A 20,990-nucleotide genomic window follows, 5' to 3' on the forward strand; every position below is an offset into this window, starting at 1 on the left:
TGTGTGTGTGTATACAGTCATGGCCAAAAATACCAGCACCCTTGGTAAATAAGATCAAAGAAGTCTGAAAATTAATCTGCATTGTTAATCCTTTTGATCTTTTATTAAAAAAATTCACACAACCTTTCATTGAATAATAAGAATTTAAAATGTTTTTCTCTAATACACATTGGCCACAATTAACGGCACCCTTTTATTCAATACTTTTTGAAACCTCCATTTGCCAGTTTAACAGCTCTAAATGTTCTCCTATAATGCCTGATGAGGTTAGAGACACCTGACGAGAGATCAGAGACCATTCCTTCATCCAGAATCACTCCAGACCCTTTAGATTCACAGCTTCTTCTCTTCAGGTCACTCATGTTCTACAGGGTTCAGGTCAGAGGACTGGAATGACCAGCAGAAGCTTGGTTTTGTGCTCAGTGACCCATGTTTGTGTTGTTGTTGAGGTTTGTGTTTGGATTATTGTATGGCTGGAAGATCCAAACATGGCCCATTATAAGATTTCTAACAGAGTCAGTCACTTATTGATTTTTTATCTGTTGGTATTTGATAGAATCCATGATGCCATGCGTCTAAACAAGATGTCCAGGACCTCCAGCAGAAATATAGGCCCACAACATCAAAAATACAGCAGTATATTTCATTGTACACATGGGGTACTTTTTATCCCTGTGTTCACCAAACCCATCTTGAGTTTGTTCATTTTCACAGCCTTCTTTGATCATATTTACCAAGGGTGCCGATATTTTTGGCCATGACTGTATTAGTGCTGTCAAAAACAAAAAAAAAAAAAATAATTAATCAAGATTAATCCCACCTAACAATAAAGTTTTTAATTATACTTTTATATTGCAGTAATTTCATATTCAATCATCAAATAAATGTAGAAACAAAATATATTTTTTAAGATTTGTTCAATGCCAGCCTTTTTTATGACTGAAGACAAGTATCACTGATTCCAACTGATGTCTCTGGATTTTTTCCCTAATATTTTACCATTGACTATAGCCATTCAACACTACAGTACTGAGAGAACTTCTAATTTAAGTGAACTTAAAACAATCTTCACATAAACCCATTATAATAAATGTCATATGTCCTATAGCTACCTGTGCTCTTCAGCAAGAAAATATAGCCTAATTTAATAAAGTTATCAAACACTAAAATTTAAATTAAATAAAGATACAGTAAAACTACAGAAGTTATTGATTCCCTCTTTTTAATTTTGTTCTTTGATTAACAGACATCACTGCTATTAAGTTATTTTGGGTGCTACTAAAAACTGCCGCTGCTGAACTTGATGCAGATCTGACTCTGCTTTACATGTGACTCATAAATAATAAATACTTGCATGCACAATTTTAAGCCAGCTTTAATCGCCTTCTTTTGTAACTTCATGACTTAACTGACAACATAACTACAACATTGCATACTCGTAGTTTCATTAGGGTTTGAATATGAAACAGAGCTTTAATGTAGCCTAATATAGCACCCCAGGCATTTATGCGTGCACATAAAGAGCATGCGCTATGAGAACAGCATAACGGTTTAAAAATGTGAGGTGCACTGCATTGCATTTATTTAGCTGACATTTTTAGCTTCACCTTGATGATGGTCGGTTTAAGTCAAGTCACCGTTACTTATATAGCGCTTTTTACAATACAGACAGAGTCAAAGCAGCTTTACAGTCTTAAACAGGAAAATAGTGCGTCGAAGGAACCAAAACTCCATCGTTCTCCTCTGACCAGATGAACCAGCAGTTTAATTCAGGGCTGCAGCAGAGTCAGATTGTGCAGAGGACTCGTCTGGATCCTGTGGTCTTGTCCCGATGGCTGTCTAGCAGGCGAGGTCTTCACTGGGGATCTGTCTCTGGGGCTCATCTGGGTGTCCTGATCTCCGCTGACGTTCAGGGCTGTAGAGGTCATCTCTAGGTGCTGATACAGTCTGGATCTTGTGGCTATGGTGACCTTGTTGTTTACGCTTTGATCTTAACGCAAACGATTTCACTCGTACTTGGTCTGGTGGTGTTCCTTCTTGGACGTCTTGTCAGCGGCCTCAGTTCTGTTCCTGGTTTCTTGATTTTGTATGGTTGCCGTTATTCAAATAGACACTGTTTGGCTACCACTCTCTTCCAACTCTGAGTACACTCAGGCAGCGTGACACGTTAAATAACTCTTAAACAGAAAAAGATTGGAACGAGCAGGACTCAGAGATACAGAGATAACCATAATGAAAACTAAGTTAAAAGATCTAAACAACTCATACTGAAGCCTTTCAAAAACACAGAGACCCAGCTGGAGCCCGGACACAAACCCAAACATCTCTGAAGAATTCTGGATATAACGTCCCAAACTAACCTGAGAGAGCATGAGAGGATCTGCACAGAAGAATGATGTGCAAAGACTGTGGCGTCATACTCACAAAAACATGAGGCTGAAATCACTGACAAAAGTGCTTTAACTCAACAAGGGTGTGAATATTTATGTAATTTGGTTTTTATTGTGTATATATATATTTTTTTCAATTATAAATTGTGATATTTCAGGGTTTATTTTCAGTACTCATGTCAGCATTGTCAGGTCAAGTTTTAAATTAAATGCCATTTTCTCTCATAAATGTATTTTTAACACTGATTTTAATTGTGCATACACATGGCCTACAACCCAACAATAATTCTAATATATATATATATATATATATATATATATATATATATAATAGTTTACTGCTTTAAGTTTCACATTTTTAATAGTTCATACAATTATGGAATGCTTATTGCTGCTGACGGTTTTACAAAAAAAAAAAAAAAAAATCGTCATCAATGAACATCAAATAGAGGCGGAACTTATCTTAAAACGGGAACAGTGCATTGGTTAAATTACAGAATGAGCCCGACTACAGCGAAGATCAGCGAGCCTCTGAAATATCTTAAATGTTCTGTAGCCTATATGAAATATTATGCTGAAATATCACGAATGGTCCCATAGATGTAGCGGTGCATGAAGGGGGTGATTCCGATACGGGATGTTTACTGTAACGCGCATCAGCGCGAGCTCATCACGGAGGGCAACGCGGTCACGTGATCACGAGGAGTCCTGTCCCGCACACGAGAAATGTCCGTTCATCGGTTCTCGCTCGGTGATTCAGCTCAAACAGTCCCAGTGCAGATGTCCTTCAGTCAGCGGGGTCAGTGAAAGCGGCCGCGTCAGCACAGAACACACGCGTCGCGTCGCGTCGCGTCCCGCCGCAGGTAGGCTGCTGTATGACCGCTGCGGCGTTTTCCTCCTCATTACCGATTCATTATGCTTTACATATCACTGCACCGATCAACTTTCTGCACGGTGGCCGACTAGAGCAGAGTTGTGTGATTGTGGTGCTTCACTGCGCGTTAATGCAGCGGTTATTATCATAAACATGTTTGGCATTCATTGATTTGTGCATGAAATGACGCATGTGTTTCAGACTGGGACGAGATGTCAGTGTATAGATACAGAGTTGCTTTAAGACATGTCCTTATATCTTTCATCATTTAAAGGGACAGTTCACCCCCCAAAAGAATGACTCTCTGTTTTAGATGAACACAAGATGCTCACTCTGCTCTTTTACACACAATGAAGCAGTAGAGAAGCGCTACTTGAACACGGAGTTACTGTTTTAAACAAACAAACTTCACACAGCTTGGTTTAGACTAGAGTCAAATAACTTTACACTGCTTCACGTCGCCGTTATTCCTGTGTTTGAGGATATTTGTGCTATAAGACACATATGAAAAACAGATGTTCTGGACAGCACAGCTCAGACCAGCAGCTAGATTACTTACACACTGTAATCCGTTACTGACTCCAAATTACATGATAAAAATTGTAGTTAGTAATATAATCACAGACTACTTTTAGATTACTTTTGACCTCACTCGTTTATCAAATTGATTTAAACAGGATAATCTTGTGCCATATTGATATAAAAATACAGAGTAAGAAAATATGTTCCGTTCCTTGTAATTAATAATTAATAATGAATGAATAATTAGTGCAATATCGCTAGCTGAATCATGACTGATCTCTATGTCCACAAAGCGGAAGACTAATTTAGAAAGGAACATTTAAAAGATGAAAAAGAGGAATTAGGGAGAATCGATAAATTATGCATAAAGTATTGCCATTGTGTGAATAACATGTAATCAATAAAAAACTAACTGTAGTCTGATTGCGAGTATTTTAAAATGTAATTTAATTACAAGTACTTCGTTTATTGATTACATAATCCAGATTACATGTAATCAGTTACTACTCAGCAGTGACAAATCAGTGTCAGTGAAACCGCACTCGATGTGTAATATGACACATGTGGTGTGTGTAAAAGAAGACCGCAGTGTAAGATGAGGAAAAACAAGAACGATATTCATTTCCTTTTAAATTCTAACATACAGTATTTAGATATAAGTTTAGCATAAGCAAGATTATGATGCATCATCCAGTGTGTTGTTAAGGGAAGAACTAAACAGAATAAATAGAAACAATTGCTAATTATTTGTCATAGCACAGCATGTACCACAGCTGGGGCAGAAAGCCCCCGGGCTAAACTTTTGCAGAATGTATATATGATTTTTCATGTCATATAGTTCACTCCATCTTAGCCTATATCACTGAATTCTTATTGTGCATCATTCAAAATCATGCTGTAATTTTGTCAACATGTGAAAAATGGCTCAGTGGGTCTAGAACTGTTGCCTCACAGCTGGTGACAGCTACGCCTGGAACTATTCTGTGTGAAGGTTACGGCCCTCTCACAAACCTACAGATGATTGATAATCAATTCAGAAAGCAGATGGATGGATGGACAGTTGGGTATATTTAGGGCACATAGTATTCATCCTACTCATACCCCTTATTAAGACACTTTATTCCTAACATGTTAACAATGTAATGTTTTACTTCACCACAAATTATTTGAATTTTAATGTGAAAAAAAAAAAAAAAACTGTTCCTGTGTGACATTTATGATGATTTTGAGGAGCTTGGCAGTATTAATCACTGTTGATTGTGAACATTCTGCAGGGGTCGGAGTATATTGGTCAGTAAGGGTACATTTACATGACAACATTGTACTAAAACAGTAAAGGTTTTCCTTTGCTTTTTTGAAAAGTTTGCTTTGTAAAGATACACATGTGCATGACTTCACCTTTTTTACAATTTTCTTTGATGATAACAGTATCATTTTCAAAAACATGCACTTTAAAACACGTTTTCAAAAGTTTGCAAAACACTGCTGGCCTGTAAATAAACAGCCAAAATGCATTATAAAGAGTTTTCAGCAGGAGTGTATTCCAGAAAGCAAGGTTAACTTACCATCACATATACCCTGAACTCTCAAGGCATGCTGGTTCCAAAAACGTGTCCAGGAGTATGTTCAGGGGTACACACAATACACACAAGAGTCACCATGGAAACGGACGCTAAGAAAAAGCATTTCATACTGTGTATTTATTTCTTCTTCTTTTGTTCAGTGGCCATTTACATACTTAGTGCATTCACCTTTAACCTTTAATCACTGAGAATAAGAGGTGTGTTGTTTGTTTGATGCTAATTATATAATAAAACATCACATATTTATTTTATTATAGAAATACATTATTAAAACTGATGACAAAATATTATAAATATACTAGAATAAAATAAAAATTACCTTGTTATAATAGTTTTATAATTAATAGATATTGATAACTAGCATAGCAACTGTATTAGAATTATAGAACATGTTACTTACGGTAACACTTTATTTTAAAGAACTTCACTTTTCAAAATTCACTTTTCATGTTGTTTTAACATAAATGTGTGTTGGCAGTGTGTGTACACAACCACCCTATAATGACACAAGTCCACCCAATGTTTTTTTTTTTATCCCAATAAATGATAACCCTTTTCTAAAATCAAGCCATTCTCAGATTCTTGGATGTGTGATGTCACACAGACCCAGGCCCCTCCCACGATCGTTGATTGACATGCCCGTCTTACGTTAGCCCCGCCCTGAGTGAGCTGTCATCAGTCCGCCATTGTTTCACCGCCGGAGCAGATGTAGGCTCCAAAGCGATTGAGGTGTTTTGTTGTTGGATGTAATGATGAACATAGCAGTCGTCATTTACTCCCGACGTCTGAGCCGCTGAAGACGCAGAGGGTTACTATTGTTTCTGAAGGAATGCCCCGATCTACCTAAATGCATTTGTTTGCACAAATCATTTTAATCCAGACTGCTTTCTGAACAAGGGACAGGTTTTGCTAAAAAGTTTTTTCTTGAACGATGGATCAGATCCATTCACTGTATCAGCTGTTCATGATCCAGCTTCACTTCCAGAAGACGTGTCATACTGTTTATTTTTTCTGATTTTTGAGCAAATCGCCATTTCACTCCAGACTGATTTGTGAATATCATGTTGTTATAGTGCTTAGCTAACTTTTTAACCGTATTTGTGTGCATATGTTATCAATGTATTTTAATCGATTGCACTGTTTTGTACCACTTCCGGTTTGTTTGGCTCTCAGTCACGTTACTTCTAGCTGTTTATTGCTGTAGGTGTGCAAAGCAGAGATGTGAATGCTACGCCCTCTTCTGGAGACGGGGCGGGAATATGCAGCTCGTTTGCATTTAAAGTGATGCACACCAAAACAGCTCTTTTTTTAGACAAGTCCCAACAATGACATATTATACATGTTATAATAAATGATCTGTGGGGTATTTTGAGCTGAATCTTCACAGACACATTCTGGGGACACCCAAGACCAATATTACATCTTGTAAAAAGGGGCATAATAGGTGCCCTTTAAGGTGTCTTTGATGCACATTACATGTACTTACTTTTATAATAACAATTAATTGTGCATAATTACATGCAAGTAACCCTAAGCCAAACCCAAACCCAAAGTAAGTACATGTAGTTAATTAATATTACTCAGTACTTAAATGTAGGGTAGAGTGGGGGAAAACGCCCCCTACTGTTCTTCCCAAAATAACCACAAGATAAAGTCAAGATAATTTTTTATTGTAACTGGACTACGTTGACGAGAGTGATGTAGACGTTTTCACCATGAAGCTTACACTGCTGATGTACCTGATTTCACAGTAAATTATCTAATTTTCAGCAGTAAGAAAAAAAGAGTTTTAAAGCATGTTGTTTTGTAGAACATCACAGTTCTATATGATATGAGAACAGTAGGGCCTGTAGATAGAGAGTATGTGTTATTTAATAAAAAATATAATTATACTTTCAGAATGACATTTTTTTTTCCAAACATAGTCAGTGGGGTAAAACGCCCCCAGGGGGCAATGAGCAATTACTGTAGTTATTCTGTTCTGAACATCAAATCCTTTGTGTTTCCATCAAATGTATTCTAACTAGTTGATTGAATAAAAATATTTGGATTTTATATTTTAAAATGACCTCAAGTTAGCATCAGGTAGCTAGTTAGCTAGCCAGTTAGCATCAGCTAGCAAAATGTTTCAAATAGGCTATTATAATTTTGTAATTCATAATTATTGATTATATTCTTTTTAATTTTAAGCAAAAGCTGTCTGTATTTTGATTTTGCTGTAAATGTTTAAAGCAAATTGCTTTGTCAGACTGGGGGGCGTTTTAATAACATGAAAACTCTTTTTCATACTTTGTTTATAATTTATGTCATTGTCACTAAAACTATGATAACCTTTCTGAACACATTTAACTTTTGTTTCACAGAAAAAATTTACACAGTCCTTAAGGGGGGCGTTTTCCCCACTCTACCCTATAATTACACTGTAACAAGCACACCGTAAACTAAAGTGTAACCTTACTTACAATAGTGCTTTATAATTAAAATACAACTATATTTTCAGATTATCCTACCAGGGCTTATTGTGTATGTGCACATCAATATTGCATCATTTTTGTCACACTGAACAACACACAATTACTGTATTTGCATTATTGTAAGGGTAGGTTTAGGGATGGAGTAGGTGCAGACATTAATAAAGAACAATCTGATAGGTAGCATTTTTAGTTGTTGAATTGTGCTCCCTACTGTTTTAATGTAGCACAAATCGTCAGAACACCGGCTTAACACTAATGTTAATATGACTATGTGTGCCTGGGCTACCATGCTTAACACTAGTTAGAGCATGCACTGTACATTGCAGGCTGATAAAATAAGAAATCCCAGTGACCCTGAAGCAAAATATCATAATTTAAAGTCATTTGATGATTGTCATTGACAAAAATTGTATACTCTTATTTTGAAGTTCAGTTTGTTTCTAAAGCACATTTATAAACAGCAACAAGGCTGACCTAAGTGCTTTACAATAAAAAAAATAAAAGACCATAAGATAACAGGTAAAAATAAGCAGAGAATAGCAAATAAGACATTACAATGAAAAGAGATAGGCCTACGTTTTAAGACTAGATTTGAATGCAGATAAAGTAGAAGCAACCCTAATATGGTATGAAAGACTGTTCCATAAGTGAGACATGCCACAGTGAAAGCTCTGTTGCCCCGGCACTTTAAGTGAGTTGTTGACATTTGGAGTAAATTTGATCTTCAGATCTTAGGCTTCACGAGGGATTATAGGGGTTGAGTAAATTAGTCAGATAGCTCAGCGTTTGATTATGCAGAGATTTATAGACAAGTAATAAGATTTTGAACTCAATTATAAAATTAACTGGCAACCAATAAGTCAGGACATTTAATAGGCCACTGTGCCAGTCTAATAATGATATTTGTTATTTATCACCAACAATACTTGTTCTGTGTGTACTCTCTGAGGCGGAGCTGAACACAAGCAAGCAAATTATACTTAGGCTTTCAGGCACATATAAACTCAAATATAAAATATGTCAAAATGTTGGCGAGTATTTACATAAAGACAGTTATGTCTTAAGTAAACATAAACAATTGGGACAGAAATCGTATGCGTGGCGGCATATTAGATCCATGCTTGGATGTGAACGGCCTCTCAAGTCGATTTATACTGGGAAATTCTGAAATAATTTTGATACCAGAATTTCCGAGTTGGGTCATAAACTTTAAACATGGTGGAGGGACAACCATTGCTGCTGTCAGTGCTGTTCTCACAACAACTAAATCCCTTTGTCTTGTCGCTAAAGTAGTGTATTTATTATGGAGCGAATTTGTGATAATATTCATCAAACAAATCCAGCGTTTTGCAAATAAACACAATCTGCTTTGCAAAGAAAAACTTGACTTTCAAACAAACGCAAAGTGATTTGCAAATACAAAACTCTGTTTGAAAGAAAATGCAGAGGTATGGACAAATATATGTATTGTGTGTTACAACTGTGAGACTCATTTGCCTTTTTATGAGGAAACTTGGCTTGATTTTCTCACAAATGCATGCTGCCAGATTTTCAGACAGTTGTATGATTTTAAATAAAGACTCAGAGCTCTTTTCTGTCAAAATGCAATGAGCTTGCGTGAGACTTTTATTTTCACTTCAGTGTACATCAAGTCAGGGAAAGACAAAGAAAGAAATTAACAAAGGAGGAAAAACATACACAAGCCCAACAGAAAAAAGAGATCATTCTGATAAGAGTGCTTTCCAACACATAGAAAATCATGTGTTTTTATTTTAAATACGTAGCATGGTGCATATAGACCCCCTGAAGGCTGGATTAGCCGCTTAATTGTTTCAGAGGTGGAACTGCCAAAGCTAACTTTTAGAAGAGGACATTGTAATCTAGGCTGGTAGTTTATTTTCCCCCGGAGGAGGGTAGGGGAGAGGGCCAAGGTTCAAGAGTCATGGTTTGCTACTGGCGCTGATAGCGAACTAACCCTGAAACATACTGTAACCTGCTCTGAAACCACTTATATTCAGAGAATAAGTTGTTATGGCTTCCCAGGTATGTCACATAACCTGCTTTCTGGAAAGAGACTGGTTTGGTTCAGTTAGATTTTTTATAATATAATACACTCAGCAAAAAAATCCCATTTTCAGGACACTGTATTTTAAAGATAATTTTGTAAAACCCAAATAATCTTTACAGGAAAGGGTTTAAGCAATGTTTCATGTTTGTTCAATGACCCATTAGCAATTATTGCCCAAGCACCTGTGGAACAGTTGCTGATACACGTCATAGGCAGTAGGCAATTAAAGTCGTAGTTCCAATAATTTAGGACTGTAAAGAGACCTTCCTACTGACTCTGAAAAACACCAGAAGAAAGATGCACAGGGTTCCTGCTCACCTGTGTGAACATGCAATAGTTCTGCTTCAGGGAGGCATGAGAACTGCAGATGTGGCCAAAGCAATAAATTGCAATATTGTTGTTTTACTAGGTGTGCAGTGCAGTTTTTCAGAAATTACAATAACATCGTAAGAACTCATGATCAGTAAAACAATTACTTAACTGTAAGCATCAGACTGAAAACGTTATACTTAGAGGACAAAAAAAAGACAGAACTCTGTTTGAAAGAAAATGCAGAGGTATGGACAAATATATGTATTGTGTGTTACAACTGTGAGACTCATTTGCCTTTTATGAGGAAACTTGGCTTGATTTTCTCACAAATGCATGCTGCCAGATTTTCAGACAGTTGTATGATTTTAAATAAAGACTCAGAGCTCTTTTCTGTCAAAATGCAATGAGCTTGCGTGAGACTTTATTTTCACTTCAGTGTACATCAAGTCAGGGAAAGACAAAGAAAGAAATTAACAAAGGAGGAAAAACATACACAAGCCCAACAGAAAAAGAGATCATTCTGATAAGAGTGCTTTATAATTAAAATACAACTATATTTTCAGATTATCCTACCAGGGCTTATTGTGTATGTGCACATCAATATTGCATCATTTTGTCACACTGAACAACACACAATTACTGTATTTGCATTATTGTAAGGGTAGGTTTAGGGATGGAGTAGGTGCAGACATTAATAAAGAACAATCTGATAGGTAGCATTTTTAGTTGTTGAATTGTGCTCCCTACTGTTTTAATGTAGCACAAATCGTCAGAACACCGGCTTAACACTAATGTTAATATGACTATGTGTGCCTGGGCTACCATGCTTAACACTAGTTAGAGCATGCACTGTACATTGCAGGCTGATAAAATAAGAAATCCCAGTGACCCTGAAGCAAAATATCATAATTTAAAGTCATTTGATGATTGTCATTGACAAAATTGTATACTCTTATTTTGAAGTTCAGTTCAGTTTGTTTCTAAAGCACATTTACAAACAGCAACAAGGCTGACCTAAGTGCTTTACAATAAAAAAAATAAAAGACCATAAGATAACAGGTAAAAATAAGCAGAGAATAGCAAATAAGACATTACAATGAAAAGAGATAGGCCTACGTTTTAAGACTAGATTTGAATGCAGATAAAGTAGAAGCAACCCTAATATGGTATGAAAGACTGTTCCATAAGTGAGACATGCCACAGTGAAAGCTCTGTTGCCCGGCACTTTAAGTGAGTTGTTGACATTTGGAGTAAATTTGATCTTCAGATCTTAGGCTTCATGAGGGATTATAGGGGTTGAGTAAATTAGTCAGATAGCTCAGCGTTAGTAATAAGATTTTGAACTCAATTATAAAATTAACTGGCAACCAATAAGTCAGGACATTTAATAGGCCACTGTGCCAGTCTAATAATGATATTTGTTATTTATCACCAACAATACTTGTTCTGTGTGTACTCTCTGAGGCGGAGCTGAACACAAGCAAGCAAATTATACTTAGGCTTTCAGGCACATATAAACTCAAATATAAAATATGTCAAAATGTTGGCGAGTATTTACATAAAGACAGTTATGTCTTAAGTAAACATAAACAATTGGGACAGAAATCGTATGCGTGGCGGCATATTAGATCCATGCTTGGATGTGAACGGCCTCTCAAGTCGTATTTATACTGGGAAATTCTGAAATAATTTTGATACCAGAATTTCCGAGTTGGGCGGGTCATAAACTTTAAACATGGTGGAGGGGACAACCATTGCTGCTGTCAGTGCTGTTCTCACAACAACTAAATCCCTTTTGTCTTGTCGCTAAAGTAGTGTATTTATTATGGAGCGAATTTGTGATAATATTCATCAAACAAATCCAGCGTTTTGCAAATAAACACAATCTGCTTTGCAAAGAAAAACTTGACTTTCAAACAAACGCAAAGTGATTTGCAAATACAAAACTCTGTTTGAAAGAAAATGCAGAGGTATGGACAAATATATGTATTGTGTGTTACAACTGTGAGACTCATTTGCCTTTTTATGAGGAAACTTGGCTTGATTTTCTCACAAATGCATGCTGCCAGATTTTCAGACAGTTGTATGATTTTAAATAAAGACTCAGAGCTCTTTTCTGTCAAAATGCAATGAGCTTGCGTGAGACTTTTATTTTCACTTCAGTGTACATCAAGTCAGGGAAAGACAAAGAAAGAAATTAACAAAGGAGGAAAAACATACACAAGCCCAACAGAAAAAAGAGATCATTCTGATAAGAGTGCTTTCCAACACATAGAAAATCATGTGTTTTTATTTTAAATACGTAGCATGGTGCATATAGACCCCCTGAAGGCTGGATTAGCCGCTTAATTGTTTCAGAGGTGGAACTGCCAAAGCTAACTTTTAGAAGAGGACATTGTAATCTAGGCTGGTAGTTTATTTTCCCCGGAGGAGGGTAGGGAGAGGGCCAAGGTTCAAGAGTCATGGTTTGCTACTGGCGCTGATAGCGAACTAACCCTGAAACATACTGTAACCTGCTCTGAAACCACTTATATTCAGAGAATAAGTTGTTATGGCTTCCCAGGTATGTCACATAACCTGCTTTCTGGAAAGAGACTGGTTTGGTTCAGTTAGATTTTTTATAATATAATACACTCAGCAAAAAATCCCATTTTCAGGACACTGTATTTTAAAGATAATTTTGTAAAACCCAAATAATCTTTACAGGAAAGGGTTTAAGCAATGTTTCATGTTTGTTCAATGACCCATTAGCAATTATTGCCCAAGCACCTGTGGAACAGTTGCTGATACACGTCATAGGCAGTAGGCAATTAAAGTCGTAGTTCCAATAATTTAGGACTGTAAAGAGACCTTCCTACTGACTCTGAAAAACACCAGAAGAAAGATGCACAGGGTTCCTGCTCACCTGTGTGAACATGCAATAGTTCTGCTTCAGGGAGGCATGAGAACTGCAGATGTGGCCAAAGCAATAAATTGCAATATTGTTGTTTTACTAGGTGTGCAGTGCAGTTTTTTCAGAAATTACAATAACATCGTAAGAACTCATGATCAGTAAAACAATTACTTAACTGTAAGCATCAGACTGAAAACGTTATACTTAGAGGACAAAAAAAAGACAGAGGGTATTGTGGGTTGAGAAAACATATGATGGTGATGGAAGCAAAATGCACCTGTATGAATTTTTCGTATGGATTATATAAGCTGAGAATATTGTTTTCCATTTGAATTGGTTAATTTGAAAGTAGACAATTTACTCTCTATAGATATATTTTTCATGTCGGTAACACTTTAGAATGGGGAACACTTATTCACTATTAACTATGACTTTTCCCTCAATAAATTCATAATTTGCTGCTTATTAATAGTTAGTAAGTTAGTTGCTAAGTTTAGGTATTGGGTAGGATTAGGGATGTAGAATAAGGTCATGTAGAATAAGGTATTAATATGTGCTTAATTACTACTAATAAATGACTAATATGCATGCTAGTAAGCAACTAGTTAAGAGAAATTAAAATAAAGTTTTACCTTCATGTCTGTAAGGCAAACATACACTGAGTTTCGCACTCAAGTTCACAGAGACCGATACGGCAGAAAGCGCATCCTGATTGCTTTCATCATTTTACAAAAGCGCAATGTTTTGTTCTTATTGTAAGTGCACACAAATAAACGTAGAGTCTTTACAGATTTGAAAGATGTATTACTCTTATCTGTATGAGCAAAAATGAGGGAGTATTTTAAGAGCAAGTGAGCGCCTCCATCTGTCCTGCAGTGAGTGCTACTGTTTAGCTTCCACACTCCGCACAGACACTTCAACAGTGCACATTTCTCTAGATTAACATTAGATTGAGCGGCCATGTAAAGTTGCTGCTACTAACGTATTTCAGATGATAAGCCATATTTGATGTTGATGAATGATAGGCAAGTGTTTGGATGTATTACCACATAAAATTTTGGTCGACCAAGCCCCTTCGGGTCGACTAAAAGTTAGTCAATTATTAGGGGGCAGCCCTAATGTAAACTTAATTTTCAGTTTTTATGAGAAATAGTTTATTTTGTTTCAGATGCCTGAGAACCATGTTTTGTGATTCTACCAGCTGGTGCTACATTCTCCATTGTTTAATGGAGTCTTCATCCATTTAGTCCTTCTCCATGTGTATACGAAGATGTATGCAGAGTGTAATACGTAACAAAGAAAGACACAAATGGTTTTTGCACTTTGCTTGATTTCACAAACACACTTATGACTGAGATTTAGCACGTGCTTGCTCAAAACTCCCAAACCTCTATAGCCCTGCTCAATGACATTACATGTATGAATTATTGCATAGTGCTGCATTTATAAGATTCTATAAGCTTCAACTATTGAATGTGCATATGTGCCCTGAACCCAAAGTATCCTTTAGGTCGTGGGCAGAGTCAAGTTTTGATGGACCGCATGAAGATAATTAAGAAGCGCCTGTCCATGAGCTTGCAAAGTGTACGGCGTGTGGACGAGAGTCTCTCAGAGCTTCCTGAACACACCGGACTGGATGAGCCTCCCTTGTCACGAGACAGTGGTGAGAACAAGCTTTTACAGAAACTCTGCATACAAACACACTCACACTCATTTAAAGAAAGCATTTGTACACTGATGATTGTTCACACAGATGCATGAATGCTCTTAGTAAGGATGTACTAAAAATGCCACAAAGTTTGTTGAATTCTTACACAGAGTTGTAGGACAACAGTTGTCATTTGGGCACATTCACTGTGTTAATGATTTTGCAGAATATAACAATAAATTTAGCAGTAAATAAGGAAATATCCAATACTGGCCAAAACTGTTCTCCCCCCCATTTTCATAAGGCAAGGTGGCACATAACACCACCTTTCACCAAATTTCCTTATCTCAAAACTTTGTAGATTGGATTGATGTAGATCTGGTCATTCAAAAAACTGAACATAACAGGGTTGGGAATCTGACACACCAAAAGGATTGTTTACAAGTGTGCAATCTCTGCAACAGTATATGAGTAAAGTGATCATCGAAATATTTAACATTAGTGGTACTACAGCAAAAGATAGAAATGACTGACTTAAAACCATTTTTTAGCTGGTGAAAATACTAGTGTTCTAATCATTTTGGCCACCACCGTAACTGATAATAAATGATCAGTTAGTGCTATTCATGCCCCCTGAACTTTAAAAGGGGATAACATTATCTGATTCATAAAATTCATAAAAGAAGAGTTCCCCTACTTCCCCTACTAGGCAGATAAAACCGTTCATCTAATGAGCTGAACTGAATGATGGATTTATTAGCATCACCACTTACAATGTGAAACAGAGTAAAAATGAAATAAAAGGAAAATGAGACCTATACATTTCTAAAAACATTACAATAAAGAAATTTAACAATTTAGCTGAGTATTATACTTTAATATTCTTAATGATGTAGTAGATGCATGTACCATACATAGCACTGGAGATATGATGTCACCAATTACAAACTTAAGATGAAGATAAACAACTGAGAAATTGATGACAGCTATTTAATCCGTGTGACTGCCAGTATCAACTGAGTAAAAACACCTGCACCCTGGATGGCCTGAAGGTGAGTAAATTAACAGTGAATTTTCATTTCTGGGTGAACAATCCCTTTAGGAAACTTTATGGCTTCCTACTCCATGATAAGAGAGATGAGGCCTTCATCCACATAAAAGTTCCTTTTCACACAATTTGCCTTGCCTCTGCTCCATAGTCCTTTCTCCTGCAAGGGAAGCCCCTTTAACCGCTGAAGACGGGCTGTTGCCAAAGACGTGCAATCTCATCTGGTACTCCACTACTTGATTACGTCATTGTTCTCATACCAAAGGAAGCATAGAAAGCTCCAATGATCTTTTGCAACTATAGAGAAATATTTGTTAGAACGTTTGTTGGGTATGGGCTAACACTTCCACTTGGTCTTTCCTGAACTATGCCACATGCAGTATCTACGGAGGTCGATCCAGGAGGATAACCTTCAGCTTTGGCTGCTTGTAGCTCAAGGAATAGGTCTCTTGAGTTGTTAAGGTTTCGTGTTAGATGGCTTTGGGAAATGTTCAAGTTTGTTGAAGACTGCTGCCTCCATGGCGGCTCACCAAGCTTTAATTTATGGCTCGCATGGGAGTAAATAATACAATGATATGATCATGCAGTCAATACAGATATTTCATAAAAACATTAAAAACAAGCAGGGCTATAACATAACCCATTAAAAAACTTCATGTCTACAACGGACGCAAGTGGCACGACGTGACAAAAGAAATAGAACCCATTATAATTAGGTGATGTTGTCTACACTGGATGCAGTGTGGCATGATATGACATGATCCCCATCAGTAAACTGATGCCTTGTTCTATTTATGACGTACTGACACAACATTCAAATACATTGCGAAGGTCGCTTTGTCGCGTCCGGTGTTGACAGACAGCTGTTCCAGTGCAGCGCGGCACGACACGACAACTGTCGCGTCCGGTGTAGACACGGTGTCAGTGCCTGCTCTATTACAAATTATTTATATTTTAAAAAAATACCTAAAACAAGATGGAAATATAGACTAGAAAAGATATTTAAACTTGTTCTGCCCTTATATCCATGACACTAACTCAAGGAGTTGCCAGTTTTGACGATCTTTCCAGCTCTGAATGCCGAATGTGCTCTTGGATGGTTAGATACATGATGGGCTAATGTAGAAATGAAATAACTTAAGGTCTTCCCAGTGTTTAGGTAATCCAGCTTTTTAATGGAAATCATCTTGTCTCGGTTACAAATTTGACTGATAAATGATAAAGAATGACCCCCCCACCCTCTTTTTGTATTGCATTGCATATTGTATGTTCAGGGATGACAGATTGATAAGCAGACATGCTGTTTATAACTCGATGTAACTTTTTATACTTTGCAGTAAAAGTGGCTCTCCTACTGACTTTGTCCTATCAGTGTGGCTCTCATGAAAAAAATAGTGAAGACCACTGGTCTGGTTAATTTATGTGAACCAACCTAATGTGTCTTGCATGCTCAGTAGAATTTGGCCTGAGCCATTTTATGAGTAGGTCAAGTGTTTTTTTTCTAACATGCCTATTGTGTGACATGGTCCCCTCCCCAACAATGCACAGATTAAAGGGATAGTTCACCCAAAAATGAAAAACTGCAGTTAATTTACTCAGCCTCAGGCTATACAAGAGGTAGGTCACTTTTTTCTTCAACAGAACAGTAAAGATGTTTAGCTGAAACCGTGGTCCTTGGTGATTATTAATTTTGTGTTCCAACTTGCATTTTAATACCTGTGGCTCCTGGCTATTCTTCCACAGATCAATCGTTTTGCTTTATTAAACTTCAATATATCATCCAGAGGCACTGTTATGGTTTTCTTTAAAAGGTAAAGTGCAGACTGTATTTGCCAAGTTATACACTTTGAAAAAAATAGGGGCAAAGAAAATAATTGAATTCTTTATAAAAACTTACTTTGTAAAACTCCCATCAGGGCCGGGGTTCTAGCTTCATTTTATTGATGTATGCCTTTGTCTGCATCGAGGAAGTCCTAAACTAGGGTGGGTAGGTCACAACTATCTAAAAGGTCCTTCTAAATTGCTCAACCCAGCTACTCAGCTTTGTGGTATTTTCAACAGCCTCTGTTGCTCATGTTGCCAACTCAGAAATGAATGATTTCCAGTTGCTTTGCCATTGCAGCTCAGTGTCTGTGTGAATATCCCTTTTTTACACCAGTACAGAGATGGGCAACTTTGATTCCGGAGAGCCACTGTCCTGCAGAGTTTAGTTCCATCCCTAATCAAACACAAGTGCCTTCAATTTTCAAGCAATCTTGATGACTACAGTTAAATTTTTCTGTATTTTTTAATTTTTTATTATTATTAGAGATGGAGCTAAACTCTGCAGGACAATGGCTCTCCAGGGGTGCATTTTCCAAAAGCATTGTTAACTAGCTATTGTCACAATTTCCACTGAACTCTATTGGTAATGATGGAACTTACTACCATAATTACGTTTGGGAAACACACCCCAGTACTGGAGTTGCCAAGCTCCAGATACCTTCTGTGTACCTAACATGGTTATGGGTTTTATTTGTTTTACATATATGATGTGCAATAAAATAAAATTCAAGACATCAGGGGTAATAAATTTGTGTGTGTTTACAGATGTAGTCCATCGTAAAATGGGGTCAGATGGAGAAAGTGATCAAGCTTCAGGAACCTCTTCTGATGAAGTTCAGAGTCCTGTTAGAGTGCGTATGCGCAACCTTCAGCAGCGCATCTCTAATGAGGTAATGCATGTGCAATCTCAAGTGAGTAATAAACAAACATCCCAACAAGTTGACTCACACTTAATGCTGAGCCCAAATTATATATTAGTTTAAGCACATGCTATAGCTCAAGCATGGTGCCTGCTATTTGCCCTGGAGCAACTCACAATATGCAATCCTGTGGTTCCTTAGTGCTAAAGCTCATGCTCACATATGCCCAAAGCGCACACAGGGGCCACACACCACAATGCCATACTGTCAGCTACAATATCATCTGTGAGTTTGGCGAATATTATGGTATGTGAGTTTGCTAAAGTCTATATATTGTTTTGACTAATTTAAATATTTTTTTAATAAAATTATAATTTTTTTTATTTATCAGAATTTCTGTATATTTCTGTTGTGTATATATTTTTTGAAAAAGACAAAGTTTAATTTTGAACTTTCAAATTAAAATGATTATTTACAATAACATTTAAAGGGTAACCTCTGTTATTTGGAGGAGCACCTCTTCAGGACATCATCCGCAAATCCAAAGTCCAACTACATCCAAAGTTTTCAGTATCTCAGGGCAAATCTCATTCACCACTTTGGATACTTTTAACTACTTTAATAACTATTGTCAGGGAACTGGGCTATGACTCCCGCAAGCCCTCCAGCCCTCTACTTGTGAGGGGAAGGCTTCTGGGTTCAGAAGATCTTCATAGTGTTCCATCTACCTCCAAGCTATATTGCCAGGTGAGGTCAGCAAGTTCCTGTCCAGAATTACAACAGCCTAGACTAACCTATGCTTCCCCTCCATAAGCCATCAGATGATTTGCCAGACCCTCTTTGAGGCCAGCAAAAAGTATGGCTTCTCAGAGCTCTGCCCATACCTGATTTTTTTGCTTCTGCAGTCCTCCTAGCCTGTTGAAACCTGTCAGCTGAATTGAGAGACCCAAAGGCTAATCAATCCCAAAAGGCTTCCTTTCTCTGCTTAACGGCCTCCCTCATTGTTCATGTCCACTGATGTGTTCTTGGGTTGCTGCCTTGACAGGCATCAACAACCACCTTCCAGCCACAGTTCAAAGCAGCTGTTTCTGCAATAGAGGCTTTGAACCCACCCTGAATCCATTTCTCCAGGATTCCTTGGGATAAAGGAATAGCTCCACTCAAGGTGGGAGTTAAAGAACTTTGACAGGATTCTCTGCTAAAGGTCCCAGTTCACCTGCATGATTTGTTTGGGTTTCCCATTTCTCCTTTCTTTTCCTGAGTGTCCAAAACAAACAGCCGCAGGTCCAAAGATATGACAATGAAGTCGATTGCCAACCTTAAGCCTAAGGTGGCCTTGGACCAGATACGATTACGAACCACCATATGTTGGAACATGGTATTTGTTATGGCCAATGGAACACCACTTGGGTATGATCAGGCAAGCTGTTCTTCCTGGTAACTTTTCTCCAGATCCCTCTGTTGTCATCAACATACAGTAAGTGTTGAAGTTGCCCTTTCCCAGGGCCCCACCAAGGGTCTGAAAGAAGGCCAGATATGAGCACAGAACACAGTAAGAGTCTTCCCCTCTGCTTCACTGGGTCACATTGAGGCAACCTTCCCATCCACTGGGCTAAACCCCAAAACAATGGTGTTGAGTCAGAGACTTGTGATTCCCACACCTGCTTCACTCCTCTCACCCTGGCCAACTCCAGAGATGGAGAGAGTTCAGCCCCTATGCAGGCGTTTGCTTCGTGTAGTGAGGCCAACTATATCTAGCTGGTGTTTCTGAACTTCTTGTTCCAACTCTCACTCGTTCCCCACCAGAGGGGCCACATTTGGCCACAGCTTGTTTGTCAGTGCCCAGCTTTAGTCCTATGTTTTTTGAGATTTTAGTTTAACCAGTTCAATTAAGAGTTCATTCTTTAGCGTGCACTTTTCACACTCTTTTGTATCTGTCTTTGTATGAATGGCTTCAACATATACTGCTGTTTGTCCCTCTTGAGAGCTGCCACACATAATTGGCTACTGTTTGTTGAGAGCCTTGCTTTGCCTTTCTTTGGTCATAGTTTTTGCTAATGTGAGCTCACAATAGGGTTGTATACCTGCACTTCCATCAGTATTCCATTAAGATATATTCATCAAGAGTGCTGCCCCATACAACCGCTCTTTGGCACATTACATATTTCCTTTCCTTCCATTTCCTCTTCAGGACATCAATAAACGTCTCTCACTGCCAGCTGATATCCGTTTGCCAGAAGGTTACCTGAAGAAGTTTGCAACAAACAGCCCCCCATTTGACAAACCTCTAAGTCGAAGGCTTCGCAGAACGTCACTTGTGAGTTTTTCTTTGTCGTAAGAAAATATTATTTTTATTTAGATCTATTCTGTCTTGTTTTGAAGGCCATTTGTTATTATGGTAATTGTCATAATCTTGAATTTTAATTTGAAGATTGAAGAATATTAGCATTGACAACATTGACAACTTGAAATTAATATATTTGTCAATAATTGT

At 37.5% G+C, this 20,990-nt stretch overlaps 1 protein-coding gene across 6 annotated transcripts in view; it reads left to right on the plus strand.

Annotated features, from left to right (window-relative positions):
• Positions 1 to 2,856: 2,856 nt before the first annotated feature.
• Positions 2,857 to 20,990, plus strand: part of LOC131547140 (cyclin-dependent kinase 16) — a 45,601-nt gene continuing 27,467 nt past the window's right edge. For 4 of the 6 annotated variants that reach the window (XM_058787476.1, XM_058787477.1, XM_058787481.1 and 1 more), the window contains exons 1-4: positions 2,857 to 3,253; positions 14,627 to 14,779; positions 18,402 to 18,547; positions 20,688 to 20,813. In XM_058787476.1, the coding sequence (XP_058643459.1) occupies positions 3,028 to 3,253; positions 14,627 to 14,779; positions 18,402 to 18,547; positions 20,688 to 20,813 (651 nt within the window). In that variant the 5' untranslated portion in view covers positions 2,857 to 3,027. Of the gene's footprint in view, positions 3,254 to 14,616; positions 14,780 to 18,401; positions 18,548 to 20,687; positions 20,814 to 20,990 lie in introns of all 6 variants that reach the window. The other 2 variants (XM_058787478.1, XM_058787482.1) reach the window with 2 other exon arrangements.

Source organism: Onychostoma macrolepis, chromosome 09 (genome assembly GCF_012432095.1).
Source record: "Onychostoma macrolepis isolate SWU-2019 chromosome 09, ASM1243209v1, whole genome shotgun sequence".
Lineage (NCBI taxonomy): Eukaryota > Metazoa > Chordata > Actinopteri > Cypriniformes > Cyprinidae > Onychostoma > Onychostoma macrolepis.